The 27,697-nt window shown below is 38.4% G+C and overlaps 2 protein-coding genes and 1 long non-coding RNA gene across 52 annotated transcripts in view; 2 read left to right on the plus strand and 1 right to left on the minus strand.

Moving 5' to 3' along the window:
- RIF1 (replication timing regulatory factor 1) overlaps positions 1–11,635 on the plus strand; it is a 66,503-nt gene extending 54,868 nt beyond the window's left edge. Inside the window, exons 37-40 of the mRNA XM_049712483.1 lie at positions 1,909–1,960; positions 2,678–2,712; positions 8,132–8,347; positions 9,926–11,635. The gene's annotated coding sequence lies outside the window, so the exon portion shown is untranslated. The remainder of the gene's footprint in view (positions 1–1,908; positions 1,961–2,677; positions 2,713–8,131; positions 8,348–9,925) is intronic.
- NEB (nebulin) overlaps positions 4,001–27,697 on the minus strand; it is a 231,171-nt gene continuing 207,474 nt past the window's right edge. For 5 of the 50 annotated variants that reach the window (XM_049712434.1, XM_049712428.1, XM_049712429.1 and 2 more), the window contains 22 exons: positions 26,979–27,089; positions 26,457–26,567; positions 25,767–25,880; positions 25,148–25,252; positions 22,801–22,905; positions 22,347–22,451; positions 21,615–21,707; positions 20,466–20,558; positions 18,368–18,460; positions 17,804–17,896; positions 16,730–16,822; positions 14,952–15,044; positions 13,932–14,024; positions 13,300–13,392; positions 11,639–11,731; positions 11,255–11,347; positions 10,833–10,925; positions 9,671–10,067; positions 9,278–9,370; positions 8,193–8,339; positions 7,792–7,898; positions 4,001–4,749 (listed from right to left, as the gene is read on the minus strand). In XM_049712434.1, coding sequence (XP_049568391.1) covers positions 4,576–4,749; positions 7,792–7,898; positions 8,193–8,339; positions 9,278–9,370; positions 9,671–10,067; positions 10,833–10,925; positions 11,255–11,347; positions 11,639–11,731; positions 13,300–13,392; positions 13,932–14,024; positions 14,952–15,044; positions 16,730–16,822; positions 17,804–17,896; positions 18,368–18,460; positions 20,466–20,558; positions 21,615–21,707; positions 22,347–22,451; positions 22,801–22,905; positions 25,148–25,252; positions 25,767–25,880; positions 26,457–26,567; positions 26,979–27,089 — 2,592 coding nt within the window. In that variant the 3' untranslated portion in view covers positions 4,001–4,575. The remainder of the gene's footprint in view (positions 4,750–7,791; positions 7,899–8,192; positions 8,340–9,277; positions 9,371–9,670; positions 10,068–10,832; positions 10,926–11,254; positions 11,348–11,638; positions 11,732–13,299; positions 13,393–13,931; positions 14,025–14,951; positions 15,045–16,729; positions 16,823–17,803; positions 17,897–18,367; positions 18,461–20,465; positions 20,559–21,614; positions 21,708–22,346; positions 22,452–22,800; positions 22,906–25,147; positions 25,253–25,766; positions 25,881–26,456; positions 26,568–26,978; positions 27,090–27,697) is intronic. The other 45 variants (XM_049712433.1, XM_049712479.1, XM_049712478.1 and 42 more) reach the window with 42 other exon arrangements.
- LOC117195434 (uncharacterized) overlaps positions 19,811–27,697 on the plus strand; it is a 77,549-nt gene continuing 69,662 nt past the window's right edge. The window contains exons 1-2 of the long non-coding RNA XR_007478495.1: positions 19,811–20,110; positions 22,434–22,476. This is a non-coding gene — a long non-coding RNA (uncharacterized LOC117195434). The remainder of the gene's footprint in view (positions 20,111–22,433; positions 22,477–27,697) is intronic.

Below are 27,697 nucleotides of genomic sequence, written 5' to 3' on the forward strand. Positions count from 1 at the left end.
TACATGTGAGTATAAAATTAAAGACAGTATTTTAAATTGATGTCACATGGAAGAAGAAAACCTACATAGCTTTTGGTCTTCTACTTGTAGTAGAGGGAACAATATCTTTACACTACAGTGAACCATTTTATAGCTGGATGAAACTAAGCTTATCAGATGGCAGACTTATATGCTGATAGAAATTGATGCACTGATAAATGATAAAATGAAGAGAAAGGGAGAGAAAAATGGAGCTGAAATGGTAATAAAGCAATTAGGTCATTAAGTATAGAGACAAACAGTTCTGTGTATTTTGAAAATAACTGGCAGCCAGTGGTCCCTGAGTTATCCTATACATAATACAGTACCATAATTAATGTTCATAAAGCCCTTGAATAATTATTTAGAAATACATTATTATTTAATACTCTGACCCCCCCATCAGTAAATAATTTCCAACAAAAGACAGTGTTACTTCTTAGATGGATAAGCTGCATATAACTAGAAGGTTCACTTTCAAAATAAAATGTCATGGAACCAAAAATGGAATGTATAATAGCTATTTTGATACTTAGCTGAATAGTTAACAGGGGTCTGAGGAATTTTTTATTTTTATGGAATGGAAATTTTTTAATAGAAGAATGGAATTAAGAATCGATTTTGAGTATAGAAAATGAAAGACGGCAGTTTTGCCTAGTAAGTTTAAAGAGCAGAGGTTGACAAACTACAACCTGCCGCCTCTTTTTTACATCTGATGAGCTAAGAGTGGTTTTTACGTTTTCTAAATGGTTGAAAAAAATCAAAATAATAGTATTTTGTGGCACATGAAAATATATAAAATTAAAATTGTATTGTTTGTAAATAAGGTTTTACTGGGACACGGTCATGCTTATTTACATATTTGGCTGCTTTCCAGCTACAGTGGTAGAATTGAGTAGTCTGAAGGACTGTGGTGGCTTGTAATATCAAACATACTATCTGACACTTCAAACATACTATTGTCTGACACTTTACATAAAGTGTGCCAGTCTTTGACATAAGGGATAGATTTGTGCATACATGGCAGTTTGGCTACTTCTGGCTGGCAGGATAGGAATATTGATTTAATTTCTATTGCCATTATTTAGATTTTATTTTATAAAATGGGTTCCCCTGATTCCATTTATATCTTACCATCGCTCAAATACACATATACTAGGAGATACTAGTATTTTTTACATATGCCTTTTTCTCCCAAACCCTTAAAGCATTGTTCTGTGTTTGCCATGGATATTAAGGGACCTGATGTGTGAAGGAAAGGCATCTGGCACTAATTGGTTAAATCACACCTGTAAAACAATTGGGGCTTTGGGGAGTTTGCTTTCTGTGTTGTTGAGTAATGGATCGCTTTCAATATAAACACTACCTCCTGTGGATAGACTTGACTAATGTGCACTTAGAAAAGGACTGAGAGAAGCCAAATCAGTCATTTATTAGCCCTGTAATATTTTTGTTTTCATCACTTGATAAACTCTAAGAGAGCTTAGTTTTACATTCAGAAAGTATTTATATTTGATAAGTCAAATGATGTAAGTTGAAACTTCACAGAAGTACCTGTTCATTCCTCAATTGACTGTACTAGTAGATGGGAAATAAGGGTGCAGTCAGTTGTGTTTGTGTAATGCTTTATACAACGTTTGAAGCAGGTAGACCTATACTAAAATTGTATTTTCAGGTTCATTATGACTGAGTGGAGGGAGGGAGAATCTGTGTCTGATCCACAGTAAAACTTTCATAATCTTGTTGAGAGTTGACTGTTATCACTTGCCAATTGAAACTGGACATTGAAACATTTTTAAAGAAATGCACTTTAATCTGAAATAAAACAAACAAAAAAAATTATGGTACTTGTTGTTCTTTGGTTTTTGTTTTTTTATTTTTGTGTTTCAGTGAGGCCTCCTGAAATGAATGAGAATAACATAATCCAGATACCAACCTAAAAGTGAGCATTGTATTTGTCCATGAACCATTCATATTCTTCCCCTCTTTTATGGCCTATTTTTAACCGTAGAGGATCTCTATTTTATTCATAGTCTTAAGGGTTCCACACACTTCTAAATCCTTTTTTTTTTTTAAATTGAAGTATAGTTGATTTACAATATTGTGCTAGTTTCAGGTATACAGTGAAGTGGTTCAGTTATATATATGTTTTTCAGGTTATTTCCATTATAGGTTATTACAGGATATTGAATATCATTCCCTGTGTTACACAGTAAATCCTTGTTGCATATCTGTTTTATGTATAGTAGAGTTTATCTCTTAATCCCATACTTCTAATTTATCCCTCTTTCTCGAGAACTCCCTGTCCCCTTTGTTAACCGTAAGTTTGTTTTCTATGCCTGTGAGTCTCTTTCTGCTTTGTATAAAGATTCATTTGTATTATTTTATAGATTGTGCATATGTGATACAATACTTGTCTTTCTCTCCGTATGATATTTTCTGTGTCCATCCATGTTGTTGCAAAGGTCAATATTTCGTTCTTTTTTATGGCTAATATTCCATTGTGTGTGTGAGATCTTATATATATATATATATCTCACATCTTAAACTAATTGTTGATGGGCATTTGGGTTGTTTCTGTCTTGGGTATTGTAAATAGTGCTGCTGTGAATGTTGGGGTACATGTATCTTTTCTAATGAGAGTTTTCGTCTTTTCCAGATATATGCCCAGGAGTGGGATTGCTGGATCATACGGTAGTTCTATTTTAGTTTTTTGGAACCTCCATACTGTTCCCCATAGTGGCTGCACCAGTTTACATTCCCACCAACATTTCTGCACACCATCTCCAGCATTATTTGCAGATGATGGCCATTCTGACCAGAGTGAAGTGGTACCTTATTGTAGTTTTGATTTGCATTTCTCTGATAATTAGCAATTTGGAGCATCTTTTCATTCGCCTGTTGGCCATCTGTATGTCTTCTTTGGAGAAATATCTGTTTAGATCTTCTGCCCGTTGATTGGGTGGTTTGGTTTTTTGGTATTGAGTTGTGTGAGCTGTTGGTATATTTTGGAAAGTAACCCCTTGTTGGTTGCATCATTTGCAGATATTCTCTCCCATTCCGAGGTTGTCTTTTCGTTTTGTTCATGGTTTGCTGTGCAAAAGCTTAAAGTTTGATAAGGTCCCATTTGTTTATTTTTGCTTTTATTTCTTTGCCTTAGGAGACTGTAAATCCATACTTTCAAAGTAAGGGGAAAAAAACCCGAAATACTTAGTGATGTTGAAAAATACTGTATTAGTTTCCTATGGCTGCTGTTAACAGCCACAAGCTGAGTGGCTTAAATAACAGAAATTTATTGTTTTGGTTCTGGGGGCTAGAAGTCTGAGATAACTTTGTCAGCAAGTGTTGGTCCCTTCTAAGGGCTGTGAGGAAGGCTGTTCCATCCCTCTCCCCTAGCTTCTGTGGTTTGCTGGCAATTTTTGGCTTTCCTGGCATGTAGAAGCATCACCCCAGTCTCTGCCTTCATTTTCACATGTACTCTTTGCTCTTGAGTCTCAGACACACATTAAGAAGCTTTAGGACAGCAGTATTACTACGGCTCTAAAGTATTGTGGACAGATCTTTCGCTTTTTAGAAAGGATACTCTATAAACTTAAGCACAAGCCATTATTGGTTGGCACTCCACCCTTTGCCCATGCCTTTGCCACAAACTGCCAGCCCACTGGATACAGACGGGGAAGATCCCCTTTGGGATCCCACAGATCCCACAGCTATTGGATCCCACAGTTATTTCTAAAGCGTTATAAGCCAAGCCATAAGGAAAGCTTGCTGAATACAAGTATGGATAGAGTTTTGAGAAAGTCTACACGTGTGCATTTTTTTTTAATTGAAGTATAGTTGATCTACAATGTTGTGTCTGGTGCATTTAACAATACTTTTTTTAAGTTTAATTTTTTTAGTGAAGTCTAGTGTAGGGGGTTTGCTTTTGAAGTTTTTATTTGTAGATCTTTAAAAATAAATAATGCTCATTCCATCAGTGGTGTTTGTTGCAGAATTGCAGATTTTATTAGTTACTAGCTTAACACCAGTTTATATTGACTAGCCGCTTTATAACTTCAGAACTACAGTCAGCAAGGAAAAGGTGAATATCTGCCATTTAAAAAAAATGTGTTTAACATATTTAGAACTCTTGATTTAGAAAAGAAATACTGTTAAAACATTTTCATAATGGAGAAAGATTCTGGGTTGAGGCAACAGTAATATAACAACAATGCAGAAACTTTAAAAATGTCTATTCTGAAATTAAACATTTTAAAACCCAAAGGAAAATTTAATAATGGCAATTAAAAGACCTATGGGTTTAATGTTGTCTCAGGTTTTATGTGCAAGTCCAGCAGATAAGTCTAGTTTAATAATTGGACAGATTAGTTGTACTAACCTTTGTTTTACTGGTGAATTATTGGGGTACATATAGAAACAAGGGATGGTACAACCATGAATCATATTGACACAAAAAGCACTACGCAGCTTCAGAACTCGGGGAATAGTGGAGAGTCTAAACAAATGCTGACGGCAAGATCTGTAGGTGCTGTAGACAGATGCAGTGCTTTGAAGTTCCTAAATAGCTTCAACATAGTTGGCTGGGAGCATGCCCGTCCTGCCAGTCCTCTGCACGGTGCCATACATCCAACCTTCATCAACAGTTTGAACGTTTACAATGGCATCCCCATCTTTGAAGGACACCTCATCTGCATCTGCAGCCATATAGTCATACATGGCACGGAAGATTTTCTATCGGCAAAGACAAAAAAGGGAAATATATATTAGATTTGCAGCAATTAACCCGAACACCTAATTTTAGTTTCCACCAACTTAACTTGCACAAAACAGAATGTGCAACTACCTACCACCAAAACTAAAAGACAGCTCACAAACTAGGAGAAAATATTTGCTAATCATATATCTAATAAGGGATCACTATCCAGACTATATTAAAAAAAACTCCTATAATTCAATACTGAAAAGGGACAGGGGCAAAAGGTCTGAATTCTCCAAAGGAGATGATAAACCAAGAGCCAATAAGCCCGTGAAAAGATGCTCGACATCGTCAATCATCAGGAAAATGCAAAACTACAATGAAATACCCCTTCACACACACTGGAATGGTGATAATTGAAAAGATAGTAACAAGTGTTGGGGAGGATATGGAAAAATTTGAATCTTTATAAACCGTTGGTGGGAAAGGAAAATGGTGCAGACACTTTGGAAAACAGTTTTGGAAGTTCTTCCCATTTTAAGAGTTACCATGTGACCTAGCAATTCTACTCCTAGGTATATACACAAGAGGAATGAGCATAAGTCCACATAGTAACTTGTACATCTGTATTCATAACGGCATTATTTGTAACAGCCAAAAAGTGGAACTAGCCCAAATGCCCACCAACTGATGAATGAATAAAGAAAAGGTATTCCCATACAATTAAATATTTGCTAATAAAAAGGGATGAAGTACTGATACATGATACAACATGGATAACCTCAAAACATTAAGAAGCCAGTCACAGAAGACCACATATTGTGTGATTTCATTTATATGAAATATATCCCAAATAGGCAAATATATACAGAAAGTACATTAGTGGATGTACTAATCTAGTGTTTTGGAGAAAAAATTTGAAAAATCATAGCAATATTGCATGTTTTTCTCACTTTGGGAATTTGGGAGCATACCAGTAATAAAAGTTCTGGAAAGCTAACCTCCACAATGTTTTTTTTTAAAGAATTGTAGCATGGTGGGAAAGGAAAATAGGGCATTACTAATCAACAGGCATAAAGTTTCAGTTAAGCAAGATGAATAAACCCTAGAGATCTGTTCTAGAGATCTCTAGGGATCTGTACACAACCTTGAATCTATAGTAAACAATAATGCATTATACACTTAAAAATATAAGGGTAGGTTGATCTCGTGTTCTCACAACAATGAAATAAGGTTTTTAAAAACTAACAATTTAGAGATAAAATTTGAAAGTGCCCAAATTTTCTTCATAGGAGCAGTCACTGGTTAGTAATTTGGTATGAGACCTACATATTTTTTCCTAGCATTCTGAAATATACACAACATACATTCACATTCAAGGATAGGTTCCCCCCTGCCCCACATAAGTGGAATACTACTATAAATAGTACTCTGACTTGTTCCTTCCATTTAATATAGCTTGGAGGTCTTTCCATATAAATATAGATTGATCACATTCTTTTTTACTGCTGTAGAGAATTCCATATTTTAGTACTATCGCAAATTATTTAGCCATTTCTATATTTCTGGACATTTAATTGTCACCATCTTTTTGTCACCATGTTTTCATCCACTAACCCTATAGTGTTTGTCTTTGGGCAGATATTTCAAAAGAAAGCTTTTAAAAGTAAAAGTATTTGGTCAAAGGCATGTGCCTTTTAAGTAAGTTTTTTTAGAAAGTTCACTACTATAATGTTCTAATATACTTTTATTGTTGCATATTTCTGGTTAGTAGTCAAATGGTGAACATGTTTTTTTTGTTGGCCATTTTTAAAAATTTTGCTGTATATTGTCTATTCATATGCTTCCAGGTTTTATTTTGAAGGGAAGGGGGATAATATGTCAATGAACTTTGGATACTTTTTGCGTTTTTAGATATTAATCTTTTTATTTAGTATAATATTTTTTCCCAGTTTGACATTTCTTTTTGCTATAAAAACATTTAACCTTTTATGGTCAAATCTGTCAGTCTTTTCCTTTACATATCTAGATTTTGGAGTCTGCTGAGGAAGGCTTTCACCATTTCCAATTGTAAAAGTAGTCTCTATTTTTCTGTAGTATTTTAGTTTTCCTTTTTTTTTTCTCTGCTGATTTGTAATTCTTTTAGGGTCCATTTTTGGACTTCATCTATTTTAAAATCTATTCTCATGCTAAATTCATATTTAATTACAATAGCTTTATAGCATATTTTGCTCTTATATGGTTAAGTCCTTTCCTATTATCATTTTCAAAATTTGCTTATTCTTGCATCTTTACTCTTTCAAATAAATTATAGGAGTAATGTATAAAAATTTTTAAAATTTTACTAGTATTTGATTGGAATTGCCTTGAATTTATGGATTTATTTCTGGAGAAATGACTTCAAGATTCCCTTCCTGAACTATAATGGGTCTCAATACTTAAGTCTTATGTCCTTTAGTAAAGATAGTTTTCTACATACAAATATTGTTCATTTCAATCCTAAAGAATTATGTTTTTGTAATATTATGAATGAGATCCAGGGTTTTAAACTAAGAGTTTTAAAGTAGTCCTGGTGAATTGTGAACATGATTTGACTTATTTCTTCAATGTATATTAATAGGGGATATCTAAGATATGACCAGATTACATGTGTGACATGTGCATACACATATATTTGGGTTGGCCAAGAAGTTCGTTCGGGTTTTTCTGTAAGATGATGGGGGAAAAATCCGAACGAGCTCTTTGGCCAGCCCAATATATTCTGGAAGAATGATTCCAAGCCACAGATGTTTTGCTTTAAGATAGTGGGTGGGTCTGATGAGACCAAAATGATGACTTTGCTTTAGGCTTTTTTTTTTTTGGTGTGTTTGTTTTCAATCACCGAGTAATGCTTTTTAATTAATGTGAGTTGCTAATGAAGGTTTTCTGATAATTTATTACTGTTAGCATGAGATGTGTAGTAAAAGAGCATTATGTAAAATAGAAGATTCGGTTAATTAAAAAAAAAGACCAGAATACCTATAATCATTGCACATATCAAAAAGTGAGAATGACTTGAGTAAGTTACTGTTACTTACTCCAGCAGTAGATGGATGAGATGGGATGGAGGATACCGTTGTCTGCTGGGTAGCAACTGAAGATGATCGTTGCTGTGGGAGCTCTGTGGTTTTTGCATGTTTGTAAGCTGAAAAGGGAGAAAATGGTTTATTAGGAGAAAACGTGACTAGACCTCATTTAATCTGTGATTAGCAACTGAGCTAATCTTTTCCCCTAATTTAAAAAGAATGATTTCCAAGATAGGAGGAATGAAAATGAAATAGCTAACTGCGTGTACCTCGCCACAATTCTAGTCCTCTCATTAGAAGAAAGGATCTAGATGTTTTTTGTTGTGTTTTTACTCAAAGCATCTCTTAACAGTAACCTCCAGGGAGCTAGCTGGTTGGCTGTGGCTGTCAAGGTCAGGGCCATCCACATGTACCTGGTGAGGTTGCAGAGAAGAAGACGCCCCCGTCGCTGTAGGTGGAGAGGTGGGCACCTTCTGAATGCTCAGACTTCTCCTCGCCGCCACTGACGCTCAGCGCGCTGGCAGATCGAGACTGCTCCCGGCTCCGGCGCTGAGCTTGTGCTGGGGAGGTAAGATCCATTGGAGAGGGAGCAGAGGTGAAACTTTTTATAGCAGCAATGCCTAACGGTAATTGACTCTCAGTTGGCTTTTGTTTGTTGTCATGCATGCAGGGTTTTAAGTAGATTTCTGTGGATTAAACCCTCAAAAACTCTTATGATACATTTTCCAGATGACAGTTTAATCACCCAAGGTCCCCTATCCGTTAAGTGGTACAGCCAGGCTTCCAATCCCGGAGTCTGTCCTTGACTACTACTCCATTCCTCTATCCTCATTTTCCGGGCTCACTAAAATGAACAGATAGTAATGTGCACAAATTCCACCTTTCAACTTCTACAGAACATGCCCCCTAACTTCCAAATTTATTTAGATACACTTTCTCTGTGTTTCTGCAATCTGTGTGCAGACCTTTAAAATTGTACATGTCAGGGTGTAACCACTGATTTACTGGTCTCTCTTCATCAGTGGACTAGAGTATAAATCCTTTGAGACTTATAGGCACTACATATTGTTTTACTTTTAACATGAATAGAAGGCATAAAGGTATGTGGCCTGTTTTGTTGAGTGGCTAATCTTCCTTGACGTAAGAGAGTTCAGAAAGTTGTTAAAGGGCAAATCCATTCTCTTCCCTTTGCTTATGTATTTTTTTTTCATTATTTCTCCAACAGAAAGATGTACTACCTTTTTTACTTTAGGAAAAAAAAAAAATGATAATGGGGACTGAAGGGGACTTACCCTTAGGCAGTGAAACAATCTTTCCTAACTTGAACTTGTCTAGAAAATGAGCTTGGCCCACTAGTCAAGGAGGTGTTCTTATGCTGAATGGGTGTCTCAGGAAATTGAAAGCCCTGGAGGAGACGAACTTCTGAGCCTAAAAGCCACTGGCACTAGCCCACTAAATGGTGATGTTTACGTCGTAAGCCTTTTGTGGCATCACATACCATTAATCATGTGTAAGCTTCGGGACTGAATGTTGTCTTCTGCTGGATCATAGTCAAAAACTGAGCCAGGATTTGTACGCCAGACACGTAAACCTGAAAGTGAGATTCAGGATCAGCACAGATGTTCTTGGACACTTGTGATAGCTTGGAGACCAAGGCATGAACCTAAACAACCACAGGCGGATTGAATAACACTCATTGAGCTTAGTTCTAGGAGGGGAACAAAGCATAAAGTAGATTTCAGCTTTGTAAACAGTGAAGTGATAGGGGTTTTCTTTCACATCTAATGAAAACACAGATTGAGGTCCTCTGGCCTTTGCTTTGCTCTAGATAATGTCACTTGTGTTCTTCTACCTTCCTTAACGTTGATTTTTCTCCCCAGGCTCCAATTACCTGTAATAGTTTCCTGATCCTGGTCATTCCGTTTTTGTTCCATTTCTACCACTTTTCTCTGAATACCTCGGTAGTTAATGTCACTGAAGTCCTGTGTGTTCTTCTTTACTCGTTCAGTGATGGGGTCTGTCACCACTGGTGTGAAGCAACCCTTGTGTTTCTCGAAGTCTTCATGATATTTCACCTGAAATTTCACGAGTTCACTTGGTGAAAATAGGATGGTGTGATCATTTCCTTTTTTACATGTTCCAACAGGCCGCCCACCCAATCTGAGGAATTCCTGACTCACCGTTGAGATGTGGCGTTGGGTCTCCCTCACCCGTCTCATCTCTGGCGTGTCCAAGACATAGGCAGCTTTGCCTTGTATTTGTTTCCGGAAGCTATCAGAATAAAGCACCTGACAGAGGAGAGACCATGAATGAGGACAGGTTGTGGTACCATCCTAATTCTGAAACCTCAAAACCTTTCCAACAGATGGAGGTGAAAGAAACTGGGGAGGGAAGCTTGAGTCACCTGAAAAGCCCCAGCTCACCCATGACTGACAGAGGAACAGTTAGCATGAGGGTGGACAGGCAGGGCTTGAATGAGACAAAGAATTTCTTTTGAGTTTGAGGAGACAGGGCAAAGTATAATTTTGAAAGGAAGGGGAAAAAGTGATCTCTTGAATTTGCTGGGAATTGTAGCACCAGCACATTGGATGATATTTGGAGCTAAACGTGATACTGACGTTTGAAAGAACTATCCTTTAAAACAAGTGATCATTTTTTGAAGGAGTATGTCCAGATTTCATAAACCAATATGCTAATACAGAAATCAAAATCTCAGAAATGAAAAACCCAAAATATCAAAGTCAGAGAAGGCTTCCATTTCAGAGTATTACCTGTTTCATAAGGTATCTTAAAAAAGTATTGCTGAAGATTGAGGATGTTAGGAAGTCAATTTGTTACACTTGGTTACATAAGACTACCTCAGAGTAAAGTAAAAGGGAAGAGGAAACACTGGCAATTAACTTGTTATGTCTTAGTACAGTCATTTGGAATTTAAAAGCACAGGTATGTTAATTTTAGTGTGAATTTTCAGTTGAATAAAAACACTTTTTTATGATGTTAAAATGTTATTTTCCAAGTTGTTGCACTACTCCTTCTTTAGTCCTAGAAAATACCGAGCTAATGTTTTCTTGGTTGCGCTTAGCTCTCTCCATCTCTGGAGTGACCGGTGTCGGAGTTGCTTTTCTCATATTCTCTTTGTACAATACCTAGAGGGGCCAAGAGAGCATCCAGATATCAGAGAGCAGAAACCCAGTTCTGAAAACCATCATCGAGCTGTTGTTATGGCTCAGTTATGTCACACTCTATAAAAACACCTCAAGAAGAGAAAGCCATTAAAATGTTATTGTAGAAAGCAAAAAGTGACGAAAGAAGTAAATCAGGTGAGCCGGTGGGGTTGGTATGTCATTTTTAAGTAGGTAAAGAAGAATTTTAAAAGATAAAAGTTTTGGGGAAACAGTGAGATAAGTTAGTGGTATAACCATGTTTGCCAGACTTGTTAAAAGTGTCACCATTTCTTTTTTCCTCTCTCAAATACCGAGCTAAAGTTTTCTTGATTGCGTTTGACTCTTTCCATCTCGGGAGTAAAGAGTGCGGGGGTGGCTTTCCCCAGGTTCTCTTTGTATAACACCTGTGAGATACAAAGGTGGACCTGAAAGTCACTAGGAGGCAGTATTCAGGCTATTCAATATAATGCAATTTGGGGGAGAAAACTCCAGGTTTAATCTATTACTATTAGTGAGTACAACTCTAGAAGAAAGCTTAAAAAACAGTTAATGGCAACAGTATATGTATATCATTTAGGGGAGATTGTAAAAAGCTGGCATCTTGTTTGTTTTAACCTGGGATGGAGTTAGGAGCAGGTCAAACGGCAGGGGTTACTTTGCAAAATTAAAAGCACTTTCATTTCTCAAGACAATACCGAGCTAATGTTCTCTTGATTGCGTTTGACTCTCTGCATCTCTGGAGTGACAAGGGTTGGGGTGCCTTTCCCCACATTTTCTTTGTACAAAACCTACATGAGTCCAATGGATCCAAAAAGCCAAAAAGAAAAAAAGAATTGCAGTTACCAAAAGATTAAACAGAACAGATCATTTGTTAGGAGGCTCAGGGTGCTAAACCATTTGGGCAATAAGGTTAGATGGAAAGAAATACATTTCCAAAACAAGTTGATGTAGTTACAGCAAGACACATTTCTAGGTTAGGACCCTGCCCTGAAATCCTTACAGCCTGCAAGACAGAACTGCAGTTTTTGTGCCTAGTTCCGGGATGTGGGGCAGGGATGGGAAACTGCCTTCACTCTCCCACTAATCTACGCGTGTCAAGCTCCTGACAGGTCATCTCACAGGACTTAGGGGCACGTGCTTGAATAACACAGAAGGTGGAGGCTGCTCCCTAAATAGCATAGGGAGACTGGACCCTTTTGCCACACTTGAACTCACATAGACACATCAGGAAAATGTATCCTTGCTATCATCTGTGCTCTGCCTCTTGCTTTAGTTCAGTACATCATCATACGTAGTAAGGAAAAATGTTTTCAGCAATTAGATCACTATCATGGTAAGTCAATAGGAAATATCGTGATAAATTCCCAACCTCGCTGTCACCTCAGTGTCATTCTTGGGGTCACAGGAGTTTCGGGATATGGCATTCAAGAGGAAGAATTCTGTCAAAGAAGTGGTTCTCAAAGCTGAAGTCCCTGGATAGCAAAGTCAGCATCACCTGAGCCCCTGCTGGAAATGCAAACTTTCTGGCCCACGCCAGATCTACAGAATGAGAGACCGTGGGTTTCCCGGTGATTCTAATGCACACTAGTCTCAGGAGTCCTGCGTTCCAGTATCTGAGGAACCTGCAGACAGTGTAGATGCGGAGGGCCGCTGGCGCTTCACTGCGTACACTAATGTCCCCACACAAACCCCAATGCCCCAGCAATCTATAAACGTATAAAATATCACAGAGCGCAGGCTTACAGAAAACGGCTTACTAAAATTAGCAGCTGAAGACCATGATAAATACAGAAGAACAAAGAGAACTAAAATTGGTAAAACAAAAAACAGTTCGAGTGACACTTTCATTTTTAAGTAAATTGACATTCATTTGCCAAAACCACTACTGGATCTTAAATTTATGTCGTTATCCCTGAAGGAGCGGATTAGGGGTTATTTTTCCCCAAGGTCTCTTTGTCCAAATCCGGCAGGGTAAATTAGAACCTAAAGTCAGGTGCAAAAACACAACAAAATCACAACTCCACTGTCTAGAAAGAGCCCTGTCACACCTACTACGCCACTCCCCAAATATCACAAGTATGTAAAACAAAGAGACCTTAGGGGTAATGGATAGAGAGTAAGTTTAGGGAGAGAGGAGCAAAAGGATGATTTATTACTTTCTGATATTAGAACTTTAAAATATGGATTAAAGCAACCTTGTTATTATGGAGTTAAGTCTAGGAGTAGCTCTAAAGGGAAGAAGGATAAATGTGATTAAGAAATTCACAAAATTTCAGTTGCCTTTAAAAAGTAGGATTAATATGTATTATTTTAAATCATTAAAGAAGTAGTTTCTTTTTTTTCCTTGCCAAAGTACCGAGCTAATATTTTCTTGATTGTGTTTGACTCTCTCCATCTCTGGAGTGACAGGTAAAGGGGTTCCCTTGCCCATGTTTTCTTTGTATAACACCTGTGTGATGAGAAAGCATCCAGAAAAACAACCATAAGTAACATTACATTTGTTGTGAGATTTTAAGGGTCAGTTCAACTTCCTTGTTATCAAATGACACAGTAGTCCAAGGAGCCAGGAGTTATGTGCTAACAAGATGCCACAAAAAAATTTAATGATAGCCACTTTTGGGATTAGCAAACTGACACTATCTGGGGTAGCAGGGCCCTTAGTTACTGGGGAAAGACTGGAGTTATCCTCCCAAACAGTCACGTGGGGATTTGAGATTGTTAGAACTTGGTTGTGTTGTTATCCAAGCAAACTAAAAGAAAAAAGGTTTCAAAAAACATTTTTTTAAATGCCAGATATAACAGAAATCAGAATTAACTTGAAAAAAAATCCATAATAGTACCACAGAAATGTGAAAGTATGTCCTTTTGCTAAAGTGAGGTATGTTAGAAGCAAAGGAAGGGAAGTGGATTTAAAAGAAGAATAAATGTTAAGAATCAACTTAATTATGACGTTAAATGGCATCTATTTTCCCTTTCTTTCCAAAATACCGAGCTAAGGTTCTCTTGATTGAGTTTGACTCTCTGCATCTCTGGAGTGATGGAGATTGGGATTCCTGTGCCCAGGTTTTCTTTGTATAGCACCTGTGTGATAGGAAAGCATCCAGAACAAAAAGAGCAATCGACCACTCTCCCCTTCTTGCAGAGCAGTTGGGAGTAGAAGGACAAGGAGGAAGAGGACCAGTTAGAGGAAGGGAAATACCAGAAGCTTCTAGATCCAACCTGTAGGAGCCTAAAGACGTCCTTAAAAGCAAGGGAATGCAGGAAGGAGCAGGGAAGCTAAGAAATTTGAAAGAATTATACTGTTTTGTTGAACTAGTCTCTGCATCACTGAGCAAAGGAGAGCACCATGGAAGGGAACGATGAGCTGCGCCCCCCAGCTTATTATGAGGTTGGGGGAAAAAAGGGCAGAGGCAGAAGGAGAACCAAATAAGTTATTTTGATTTGGAAAGGTTTAATAAACACTGCATATATGAAGATGCATACACACAAGTCTTCTTTTGTTGATTTTCAAAAGAAGTCAAGGTATTTAATTTTTAGTTTAGGTGAACATATTGGGAAGAATTAATTATATTTAAATGGAGAACAGTGACAAAATGCTAAAAAAAAAAAAACCTGAAAATATCTATACAAATACCAGTAGAGACCAAGAAGGTTAGAATAGGAAATGAAGCCAACAGTTTAAATTTATTTGCAGAATAAATTTTTGTAAGCTTTACGTTCAACTGAAAGTTGCCAAAGCAGGATAATGTGGGTGCCTAGAGACTGGGAATGCTATGTTTTTAAAGGCTGGAATATCATATTGAACATTTTTTAAGTGATGTTAATGTTTAACCAAAATGGGGAATCTGATTCATGGGAAATGGCAGCATTAAGTTGCAAACAAGACACAAGACGTGTCAAAGTTTTTACTGGCATGAGTTGATTAGGTTTTAAAATATAGCCATTAATCTTTTTAAAAAATGGTTTAAAATTAGTTAAAGGGTTTTTGTTTGTTTGCTTTTTAAATACCGAACTAAAGTTTTCTTGATTGTGTTTGACTCTCTCCATCTCTGGAGTGATGGGAACTGGAATCCCTTTCCCGATGTTTTCTTTATACAACACCTGTACGATACAAGAAAGCATCCAGAAAAAAAAAGAGCAGTCAAAAGCAGCCCTTTCAGCTATCGTGTAAGGAACGTACTATGAAACACAGACGTCAAACAGGAAAGACAAATTCACCAAGTCAATCTGTTTTTTCAAGCACAGATCTGGATGAAAACATGCTCCATATTTCCTTGGCTAAAGTGCTGGTGTATTTGATGTTCAACTTTTAAGCTAACTCATATATTAAATGTTGGTTTTCTGTGTTAGGAATTTAAAAAAATCAAATTAATTTCATAAAATTACTAAAATGCTTAGTGTACAATAGAAAGGTTATTTTTTAATTAGATGGGCAAATATTTATTTTCCCTACACAGAACATCTGTTTTACAGAATAACAGATATTTTAAACCCTAGGTCAAATCTATGCAATATAGGAAATTGGTCTTTGTTGGGTAAATTCAAGTTATAGAGGTGGTCAAGTCTAAATACATAGCACTGTTTATCTTCCATAGAATCTTAAAGGCTCTATGCACCACTGGATAAAAATTGCCTAAATGCAACCTATGTAAAAATTAACACAAATGGTTACTTAAAAGAAATTGTCCAGGATCATTAATATCTCAAATAGATATGAACAATAATATACTTACTGTAATACAGAAGAAAATGATTTTTAAATAGTTTTGAAAATTAATGTAAACCTTTCCAAAAGAAGGAATAATAATATATACCTATAGGGAAAACAGTGAATATAACATTCCGAAAATAATATCAATTTATACCGAAATTTAATAAAATCAAAAGGTTGTTAGTGAATAGTAATTAAAAACAAAAAAGCAAAACAAAACAAAGACAGTGGGACCAAAGAAAGTTACTTAATTGTGTGAAAGACTCAAACTTTCAGAAAATATTTAAATGGAGAATTAAAAAACATTTTGGATCAAAACTCACCCTACCTACCCGCCCACCCCCCCAAAAAAAAATCCAGCTAAATTTTCCTAATGACATTTGATTCTCCATCCCAGGCATAAGTAAATCTAAGATCCTTATATAAAAGTTTCACAGACTATTGAGTAGTATAGAGTTTTTTAGCAACAAAAATATTAATAAAAGAGAAAATAACATTAAATATAGACTCACGATCTAATTTGTATATTTTTTAAAAGATCAGAAGATCTGGATTTCTATTCATGGAATGGCTTGTTTAGAACAAGTATCAAGATAAGATTGCTTTGGGTTCCAATACTGAAGTGATTTTCTTTCTTGGTGCTCTGTTCATCCAGATAGGATCTATGTTAAGCTAAACCTTGTCCCTAGCACTATTTCTACACATGGCTTCAAGCCCTGTGTCTTTTCTTTCAATGCTAACGCAGCTACATCAAATAAAAGTATTCCCAAGTAAATAAAGCTATAGTGTTTGGGGGTTTTGGACATCAATTAACTTCAAAAGTCCCATAAAACGTGAAAAGGGAAGGAAAGGAATCAATGAAACGTTTTAAGGGACTATTATAGGAAGTATAAAATGTTAGAATCAAATGGTGAGTAAAAGATCTGGAAAACAGAAAAATTTAGTTGATGAGATTTTTTTTTTTTAGAAAAATGTGTTAAACTGATTATTTTAAAGGGACTAACAGAAGTTTTGTTTTATACAACGGTATTATCATTTTTTTTAATACGAGTTAAAAGAGCTTTCTCCCAAATACCGAGCTAAAGTTCTCCTGGTTGTGCTTGACCCGCTCCATCTCGGGAGTGACTGGGAGGGGAGTCCCCTTGCTCAAGTTCTCTTTGTACAGAATCTGTGTGCACAAAATCAACAATCAAATCAGCCTGGACCCATTGTTTAGGAAGACTCAGCTTATAAAACAGGTTCTAAAAGTATTTTTGCTTGTTTGTTTTCATAATGACATAAAATTGGCCTAAATAACTTTAAGAAATAGAACAAGTACAGATCACCTTTGGCCGTTTCATCACACACAATATGAGGTCTATCAGTAAGAGGCATTCATAGCAACCGAGCTGCCAGGCTGCAGGAGGAGTCAGTCACTTATATAAGCCTTCTCTCAAAGACAAGGACGGCCTTATCAGAGACAACTCAAGTTAACTGAAATTTACATGCCTCATGAGTTGTTGGTAACTCTAAATTAGGGAACCAAAAAAAGAGGGGGGGCGGTTGGGGGAATAAAATAAATATTAAAAGCTAAATAAATATTAGCTTTCAATGATCCTGAAACTATTCCAAGGAAAGCTCATTTATCTCTCTCGTGATGTACCAAAAATAGCTGAGCCAAGTAAATCTGTATTTCTGAGTTACTCTGAATTGCTATGTTGTCTTTGGAATGAAAATGTTCAAGAATCACATTCTTTTAAGAAGAGCTGCGAACAAAATACATCAAACAGAGCCACAATAAATACAAATAAAATTCTAGCTAACATTATCCTTTCGGAGGCATGTTAGATTTTACTTTTGACTTGTGCCACACCGGTTAGAAACACCTACTGTTATTCAAGGGGAATTTGAGGAAGGAAGCACTAAGTATTACAGGTTTTTAAGGAATGTGATCAATAGCTACGTTTTAGGAAAAACATAGTTAAAATTTCACAGCAGAACTAAAATAAATACTAAATTAGATTTGGGTTGAAAACTGAGGTAATATTTGGTATCATTTTCATTATATGAATTTAGTATTTTTACAGGAAAATTATATATTGGTAATGTGTTAAAAATATTATTTTAAATAAAAAATAAGGGATTTTATTTTTTGGCCCCTAAGAAATACCGAGCTAAAGTTCTCTTGATTGCGTTTGACTCTCTCCATCTCTGGAGTGACAGGGGTTGGGGTTCCTTTCCCCAGATTTTCTTTGTACAAGACCTGTGAGATACAAGAAAGTACCCAAAAGACATTCAAAACAAACACAAAGATTAAGGAAGAGAGAAGATGGGGGGCAGGGGGTGGGTGTGAGGAGGGGGTTTTTTAGTGAGTAATATTTAGTAAGGATAATGCTTTTATTTTTTACTTCACATTTTAAGGATAAACTCTACAATGCTAATTCTGGGCGTGAAAAGGTACCACAGAAAAGGTTGAGTTATGAATGGTGAGGAATCTTACGTTAATTCTATTTACAGTATTTCAGATCTAAGTGCTCACACTTGTCAGTCGCCAAAAGTGTTAAAATACCATCAGAAAATTGAGTCATTTTGTGTAAGTCCAGATGGTCAGGTGGAACACATACACACACGGACACACACAAAATTGGTGTTAAGATGTTGCTTTTTAAAAAAGGATGATGGGTTATTCCGGTAATTTTTTTAATGGGAAATCAAGTATCTTATTTGTAAATACCGAGCTAAAGTTCTCTTGATTGCGTTTGACTCTCTCAATCTCTGGAGTGACAGGGGTTGGAATGCCTGTTCCCAAGTTTTCTTTGTACAAAACCTGTAGAAGATAATTAGAACATCTAAAAAAGTAAAATGACCACGAATCCTTTGGATTACAGCTATATGTGGGCTATTTGGTGGAAACTCATAAAAGCAATCTAGCCTTCAAACATGACACTCAGGGAATAAGGAAGGAAATGCCACAAATATCTATGTTCTCTCTTCAAAAGTAGTAATTTTACTACCTTGAAGACTGTACTAAATTATGCATTTTCTGTAGTCAACATTTAGTACATTCCTAAAATGCATTAAATAGTGCTAATGAATTTAACAATGAAAAAAGTCTAACCATTTCATAACATCTAGTATTAGTCCCTTGAATATAATGGGTCCACAATAGATGTGTACTTCAATAGATGGCTTGGCTTAGATTTTTCTAATCATGTGATCCTCTGTTCCTTCACAGTTGTTGAGAATTTTCTGTTTGTTTTGTATTTTCTTCTGAAAATTCCTAGCTGGCCTTTAGACTGCACGTACCCTTAATGCAAGGAGACTTAAACAGTTTATTTTTCCAGGAAGAGCATTTTTCTCTGAAATTTTTACTGATGACTGCTGGGTCTTGACAATTAGTGTTTTTGAACAGGGAAGAGTCCCTATTTGTTCTGGGTAGTGTCAAAGGACTGTAAATGTTAATGAAACAAGTAAGGAACTTCCAGAGCCTCTTAGCTTCTTCCATTCCTCCCTCCCTCCCAATGTTAAGAATTTTCAGCCTAAAGGAAGGAATGAATTCTTTTTAAATGGATGGATTCTATGTTGCACTAGAGCACAGGCTGGGGAGCAACACAGAAATCCTAGGGGTTTGTGTCACAGATTAATTCCTAAAATCACTGACAAACTAGTGTTGATATCTTTTCTTTGCTAGGAAACTTTTCAGGATCTTTAAATATCTACCATCTTGGTACAAAGTTGTATTTCTTTACTAGGCAAGGCAACGGAACAGATCGTGGACCACAGAACAAAACAAAATCAGAGAAAGGCAAGAAGTTGCAATCAGAAGCAGCAAAGGAGATGCGGGCTGGTTTTCCTGGATTAGTGGACATGTAATTCTAAATGCAGTCTGTACCACTGGGAGCCAGAGTATAGGCAGGGAATGCGAAGGGAATGAGGTCTAAATAATACAAACGACTTGCAAGAGAAATAGCAACTGTCTTCTAATGGAAATTAAATGAGAGTTCAGGCCTCCAGGGGCCAGGCGGATCTCTGAAACCAAGATCCTCACCTTTTATGGGCCATCAACTATTTCCCAAACTTCACACAATCTTTTGCTAGTAGCCAGCAATTGCTTAGAAACTGCTTACGGATGGAAGGGCGGCGCGCGTGCGCGCTGGGGGAGGGGGGGACGGGGGGGTGGGCGGAGACGGGGCTAGCTGGACAGAAGGTCGGGAGAAATGTGTACTAAACCTGATATTTCAGGTGTGGGAGAATCCCACCTCCCCCAAAACACACACTGCGCACAGGTGCCTGCGATTCCTGTTAGAGAACAGGGTTAAGGTATAATATACCCTTGTGGGTAGATGACAGCCAGCGCCTTGAACACGCGCTGTATTTACAAGGAGAGAGCAGAGGATACAGGGCAAGGGAGGGGAGGTGGCCGCGGAGACGTCGCTAGGCTGCCTAGGGTCTTGCGGACCGTGGAGAATGCCCTGAGGTATGTATATACATCCATGCATGTATACATATTTCTTTTCTATTTTATGTTTATATGTATATGCTTTTAGTTAACTACCTTGAGATCATCCCAATAAACTTATTACTACAGTCGGCACATTTTACTTTAGAAACTGCAGGTATGATGAGCAATCACGAAGCCTAGTGCCTTGTGCTCCTTGATTACGTAAAGACAGTTTCCTCTTCTGCTTTTGCAAACCGCACTGCCCCTCACAGGGCAGGGAGGATTCGCGCCATCCTCGGGCTTGGGAAGCCCAGCAGAAGGGACACGGGGTGAAACAAGCCAGCCGGCGGGGGGAGGGCTGAGTGTGGGGGAGAGGCCGGGGGCGCATTACCGAGCTGATGTGCTTCTGTGTCTCCTTGACGCGCTTCACTTCAGGCAGGTCTGGGATGGGGGTTCCTTGTCCAACCGCCTCCTTATACTTCACCTGCAGGTGTAAAAGTGGGAATGTGTGCATGCGTTTGATTAGTAGCCCCGCGACGTGCGAAGTCGCAGTTTAAACAGCACAAAACCTATGCTTAGGGGGAAGGGGGCCACATGCTGATACTGGGTCCGTGCCAAGGACACGGACATTTGGGTTCTCTCTGGTCTCTTTGGGGTGGGGTCCACACTTAGACTGAAGCCCCTTCTCTTCCCTGGGGTCTCCATGTCTTACAGCCACAGTTCATTGGCCCAGGATGGACACACTCACATATACACACCAGGAAGAGCCAGTCTCTGACTCTCCCAACTGCTACTTTCTTACAGGTGACAATGAGTCTCTTCTTGACCAAACTTGACTCAGGCTCCTCTGAACCTTCTTCCCAACTAGGCCTTGAGCTTCGGACTTCCTAGACCATCTCTGCACCTCCCAATTTTAGCCAGAAACCTGCTAAGTCAGTTTAGCCAAAATCCCCCACCCTGGATGTCTCATCATCCTTGATATCTGATCAAATTCCTTAACGCCCTCCGCCCCCAATCCCCCAGGAGAAGCCTGATCACCTTGACCTGCCTCCAGCAAAAATCCTGGTAGGTCGGTTTAGGCAGAATCTCCCATTTACCCCCGATGTTTCTTCTGAGTAATTTTCCATCCACTGATCCTTTCTCCACACCCCGACTTCCCCATCCCCCCATCCCTGTCCAACCATCCCCGCCCCCATAAATCCCTCCTTTCCCTTGTTGTACTTAGAATTGAGCTCAGCTCTATACCAAGATCTCTTTGCCCCTATATCGCAATTGTCCTGAATAAAAATCTTTTTTGTTGTTGTTTCAACTGCTTAAACTACTGTCCAGCTCTGGTTTGCTTTGACACAGGCCTCTCCATTTTTTACATCTAACCAGCCCTCATGAAAACTGCCTCGGCACTGCATTATGAGATGACCCTTATTTTAGCAACTTAAGCTGCCTCTGGTGACAAAAGTCATGAGTGCAACTCAGACATCAGTGTAAATCTTCAAAGGCGAGCAGAAAATTTTGAAAGTGAGTCCCCAGTGGCTGTCTTTACCGAGCTAATATGGTCCTGGGTTTGCTTCACTCTCATCATCTCAGGTGTCTTTCCAATCGCCGTTCCTGGTGAGACATCTTCTTTATATAAAACCTGGGCATTCAGAATTAGGACAGTGTTACACAGAAGAAAGGAAAACCCAGCAATTCCTGGAGAAAGACTAGGAAACTTGGCTTCTGTGAAAACAGAAGACACTAGAGAATGTTCTTAGGCAAGTGCTGGAGTATCTGGACTGTCTTCTGCATCAGCATCAATAACTCAAACCATGTATACAACACACATCTGAATTTCCAGATCTAGAAATTTCTTTTAAGATTATCATACTGTATTAATACATGATGAGAAAAACTAGAAAATGTTGATTAAAAAACCCTCCCATGTGAAACAAAATCCATTAAAGAAATACAAAGTCAGTTATTTTGGGAAAGGATAATAAATCACAGTGTCAGAAAGAAATCCATCTTCTGGAGCAAGAAAACACGTTACTGCTCTGGGATTTAAAAAGTTAAAAAGAAAAAAGCTCCTTTGTTAGCAGATTTAAGTTGTTATTTCAAATGGTCTCTGGGGTGATGATTTTAGAGCAAAGTATGGGGAATTTTAACAAATAACTGCTAGCATTAACTGAGGAGGTTAGATGTTAATTGTCTGAATCAACGTACGGCTAGTATATTTTCAAAGAGGAGCCTGATATTATTAGGTTAGCATTAAATGGAAAATAAATAGTAAATATACCGAGCTGAAATTCTTTTGATTTTCTTTAACACGCAGTATTTCTGGCGTGTCTTGAACAACTGTAATTTTTCCTTTACTGTTTTTAAGGTCACACTGGTATTGAAGCTATGAAAAAAGAGCAAACATCTTGGTAAGATTTCAACATTGTTTTATATATTGTATTGTCCTATATTGTGTAAAGGAAGTTAAAATCTTATATTTAAAAAAAAATTTCTATGCTACAATAATCATAGTCACATAGCCAATGGGTCTTTCATGCTATGAATTGGGATTGAGATATAAGGTGAGTTCAGAGAAGACAGGAGCACACAGCTCCCGGGCGGGGGGGGGGCGGTGGGAGGTGTGGAGGGCTGCTGCAGGTAGATACGCAAGCATGTGTGCCCAGAGGCATCCTTCTTGCCCCGTCTCATCCCAGGTACCAGTGAGCTGTGTCTTAGATTCAATAAAAACTCACAAGGCTGAAGTTCTTTTGGTTCTCCCGGATCCTCTGCATCTCTGGGGTGTCCAAAACGGTCTCATAATATGACATGCACTTCTCTGCATTTTCCTTGTACTTTTTCTGGAAATAGATTCCAAGAAATAAGGATAGGGAATAACACAGGGATATGGGCCAATGGGACCTAAAATAGCCCTTCCTACTCAGCAGAGGGGAAGTCCTTTATATTTTTTTGACTATTTAAGGATGTTAGGGAGTTATAAAACAGAGCCCTCTGGGTCAGTGAGTGCCATGCCTTTTCTTTCCAGGAGAACTGAGCCCAGGCATTTAATAGGACCCATTGTCATGGCAAAGCTGGCAGAGGGAGGCCCCTGTGAACTGGTCCACACGAGGGAGGTTGACAGCCCCTGAGGTTCCTGGCAGGGACTTGGGGATGTCTACAGTGAACTGGATGGAGCCAGGCTATTCAACAGGCAGGTGGAGAAAAGCAGGAGGGTTAAGAGCCAACAGCAAGGCCTCCTGAATGCCAGTCCTTGGTTGGTGACAAGGATATTTTCGATGAGCTGTGAGCAGGTGTGGTCCTGGCTCCTGGCCAGAGCTCCCAGGGTGGGACCAGGAAATCTACATTCCCAGGTGTTTACTAAGTATAGTCAGGCCAGGCAACTACTGCTTTAGAACTCACTGATTAGGAGACAGGCAAAAATTCTAATTTGGGGCTACTCAAGTAAATTGCAGATTCCTGATCAGCAGTGAAGATTAAAAAAAATGAGGGTATATCCTGGTGTATGAAGGACATCTTACTTTTCTTTATCTCTCTATTTGTAGGAAGATGGAGAGTTACCCATCATAAGAGGAATCAGGGTTAGATTGTGTGGTTAGCATTGATGACATAATCTCAATCTTATTTAAAAAAATTGATAATCCAAATGTGGGCGGTCTACTTTGTTTCTTCCAGATTTGCACACAAATTTTACATCCACATTATGAGACTGATTCTTTAATTACAGGTGGTAACTCATGCCTGTTAGAATGGCCATCATCGAAAATACAAGAGATAACAAATGCTGGTGAGGATGTGGAGAATAGTGCACTGTTGGTGGGATTGTAAACTGGTTTTGACACTATGGAAAACAGTATAGAGGATCCACAAAAAATTAAAAACAGAACTACCATACGATCCAGAAATTCCACTTCTAGGAATATATCCAAAGGATTCGAAAACATTAACTTGAAATACCCTCACTTTCATGTTCATAGCAGCATTATTTACAATAGCCAAGACATGGAAACAACCTAAGCGTCTATCAACAGATGATGGATAAAAAAGTTGCGGTAGGGGCTTCCCTGGTGGCACAGTGGTTGGGAGTCTGCCTGCCGATGCAGGGGACATGGGTTCGTGCCCCGGTCCGGGAAGATCCCACATGCCGCGGAGCGGCTGTGCCCGTGAGCCATGGCCGCTGAGCCTGCGCGTCCGGAGCCTGTGCTCCGCAACGGGAGAGGCCACAACAGTGAGAGGCCCGCGTACCGCAAAAAAAAAAAAAAAAAAAAAAAAAAGTTGTGGTATATATGTACAATGGAATAAAAACTGAGAAAATCCTGCCATTTGCAACAACAACAACATGGACCTTGAGGGCATTACATTAAGTGAGAGAAGTCAGACAGAGAAAGACAAACACTGTATGATCTCACCTATTTGTGGAATCTAAAATCAAAACAAATGCCTAGAAAAGATCAGATTTGTGGTTACCAGAGGCGGGAGACTCATGAGGGTGAGGTGGAACTGGAGAAAGGTGGTCAAAAGTGACAAACTTCCAGTTATAAGATAAATAAGTACTAGGGATGTCATGTACAGCATGACGACGACTACAGTGAATGCAGCTCTAACACAGCTCTATGTTACATGTGAAAGGTGTTAAGAGAGTAAATCCTGAGAGTTCACATCACAGGGCAAAATTTTTGTCTTTTTGTTTTGCTTTCTCTCTTTACTGTATCTCTATGAGATGATGGATGCTATCTAAACTTATGGAAGCAATCATTTCACAGTAAATATAAGCCAAACCATTACACTGTACACTTTAAACTTATACAGTCATATATGTCAATTTTATCTCAATAAAACTGGAAATATAAATTTAAAAAAATTATGGGTGGTACCATGTAAGAGTTCTTCAGTACCTTAAAATTCCCTCCTTTATTTTAATTCTGCTACGGAAACCTCAACTCTAACTCCAACTTGCATCATAGACGAACCCCTTCTTTTTCACTGGGAAAAATTGTGATTTGAAAGAGTCTTCTTTGGTATTAATGGACAGACTTGTTCTTCATGATTGGGGTCAATAAGTGATGTTCTGATGAATGTCCTTACCTGGCTTGAAAGGTTCTTGACTTGTTGGGCATGAATGATCTCCGGAGTATCAACCACAGAAGTAAAATTGGCTTTTTCCATTTCTGCTGATTGCTTATACTTAACCTGCAAAAGGACATCCAATAGTTGGGTAAATGGTTACAATGTGCACATTTGTTGGCTTAGTTTGACTAAGAAGTGATTAATATTTCTTATCCAAAAGGATTCATTTATTTGCTAGCCAACATTTTTTCCCTATTGTGTCTATAGCTTTATGCTAAAGAGTGAGATTCAGAAAGAAAGGTTGAGTCCTAGCTGTTGAAAGGCTTACTATCTAGTTGGGGGCGGGGGCAGGGTGGTGTTGGGTAGGGTAGGGGAAAGCAGAAGGAGAGAGAGAAACAACAGATAGTAAGGCATCAGTTGTTTACAGAAGAGCTAGGAGAAGGACAGATGAAAGCAGCCCTGGCAAAGGGCCCCTGATCCTTTCATCAGAATGCATTCCACCATGTGGATATTTAGGGATGCCACTATATGTGTTTAACTATAACTGATCAACAAGACAACAGAAGGACAACACTGTGTCCTTGTAATCTCAGCTACTTTTTTTGTTGAAAGACTGACATGGAACAGTAACACTGACCTGACTGGCAATATCTGTAGCATTCCTGGCTCTGAGGAAGTCGGGAGTTTCATTGGCCATGGCATTCAGGCCTCTTCCTTTGACTTCCAGCTCCAGGTCTCTCTTATATTCTTTCTATAGTAGCATTAAAAAAAAAAAAAAGTTACTTAACTCATGACTAGGTAATAAATGTGCAGAGTGAATACAGATCCACATAACATGCCACCTCAGTTGCTGATGTCACCTTCACCTTTCCCTGTGGCAGGATGGAGTGGTGACAACAGCAGACCACTTTAGGAAACTATTCTACTCATGCCAGGCGTCCTTTGGAACGCTTTTTAGCATTCTCTACTTAGAAAATTAAAGTATAAAAGCACATTTTAAATCTGGTTTGGTATGTAAAGGATTATACTTAGGTGCCCACCACTCCAGTGTGCTGCCTTTATTTAAATGGGCACAACAAATGTATCAAGGTTAAATCAAATAATATTAGATAAATAACAGGTTACAATAGCCACTACAGAAACAGACTGTTATAATATCAACACATCCAAAATCGAGATATTTTATTTAATGGTTAATAACCATGTTGAATATGGAATCTGAAATACAAAAACTCTCTTTTTATTGCTTTCTGGTTTTTTATGCAACTTGGCTAAGAAGGAGGAGATGCTGGGTTGATTCTGTGCATGCAGTTGGCTGTGTGCCCACCTCATTGAGGATCTGAGTGGCGTTCTTTGCTCTTAGCATGTCGGGCGTATCTTCCATTTCACTGAGACCCTTCCCACGGATGCCTTCCTCTAGATCTTTCCTGTACTCTTTCTACGGCACAGAATACAAGCAACAATGCTGACAAGAAAGCCTGGATTATTCTTCTTTGGTGAAGAGCCAAAACAAAATAAAAAATCCTTCTAATTTTAAAGAGTTACAGTTTAGTAAATAAAGATATGAATAAAGGCAGGGTATAAGCTTCATTAGTTAATATTCAATGTCAAATAAGAAACTAGAAATTAATAGAAGGCTGGGGTAAGCACATTTTATTAGGTATTCAATTAAAAAATTAGAAGAATTAACATGGGTAGTAGCTTAGGGGGTAGTACCAAACACATGTGAACCCAACTTGAAACCTGAAAAGTTAGGTGGTAGTGAAAATGGTAGAAGGAACACGTTGATGAGTGTCATTAGTGCAATTATTTGGATCAGGAGGGAAAGAAAAGACCAAGTAGGCACTACCTCGCTGGCTATTTTGGTTGCATATTTGACATGTAATAAAGCTGGCGTGACCTCCAGGCCAATCAGGTTTCTGCCTTTAATGGACTCTTCATAATCTTTCTTATATTCTTTCTAAAGTGGGTAGGAAGGAAAGACAAGTTAAGAATGTTTATTACAATTTCTTTCTCAATCCTAGGAAGAAAATAATTCCATTTTCCTTCTGTGTATGGCCTCTTAACTTGATCTTAGTTCTGCTAATGGTCACACATTTGAAATATGCCTGATTGTTCTGGAAATACTCTGTGTAGAGCAAATGGCCCAAGGAAACTCAGAGGCTGAGAAACTCTGGTGGCCTCTCATTCGTCTGTCTGCCGCTGTGATGGGGGCTGGCCCTTTGAAAGTGGAAGGATGGATATGCCACCAAGACTCTCAATCCACTGTCATCTCTCCTGATGACATTTTTCTGAAGGCAACAAAAGATTTTACTTCTGAATTAGAAGTGACTCAAGGGGGAAAAAAACCAAAAACACCCCAGAGGAAGGGGAACCTGAGGGCACCAAATGCAAATTTGGCCTTTTTCATAATCATGACTATTAAGTCACTGAACAGATAAGGTGAATAATGTAGCACAGACAAGTTCTCAGGCTTTGCTCACTGTTGAGAGGGAGGGCCACGACCTCCCCCATCTCCTCTCCAATCCCTGGATGAGGCTGTCTTACTGGGAGGCTTGGAAGAGATGT

Source organism: Orcinus orca, chromosome 7 (genome assembly GCF_937001465.1).
Source record: "Orcinus orca chromosome 7, mOrcOrc1.1, whole genome shotgun sequence".
Taxonomy (NCBI): Eukaryota; Metazoa; Chordata; class Mammalia; order Artiodactyla; family Delphinidae; genus Orcinus; species Orcinus orca.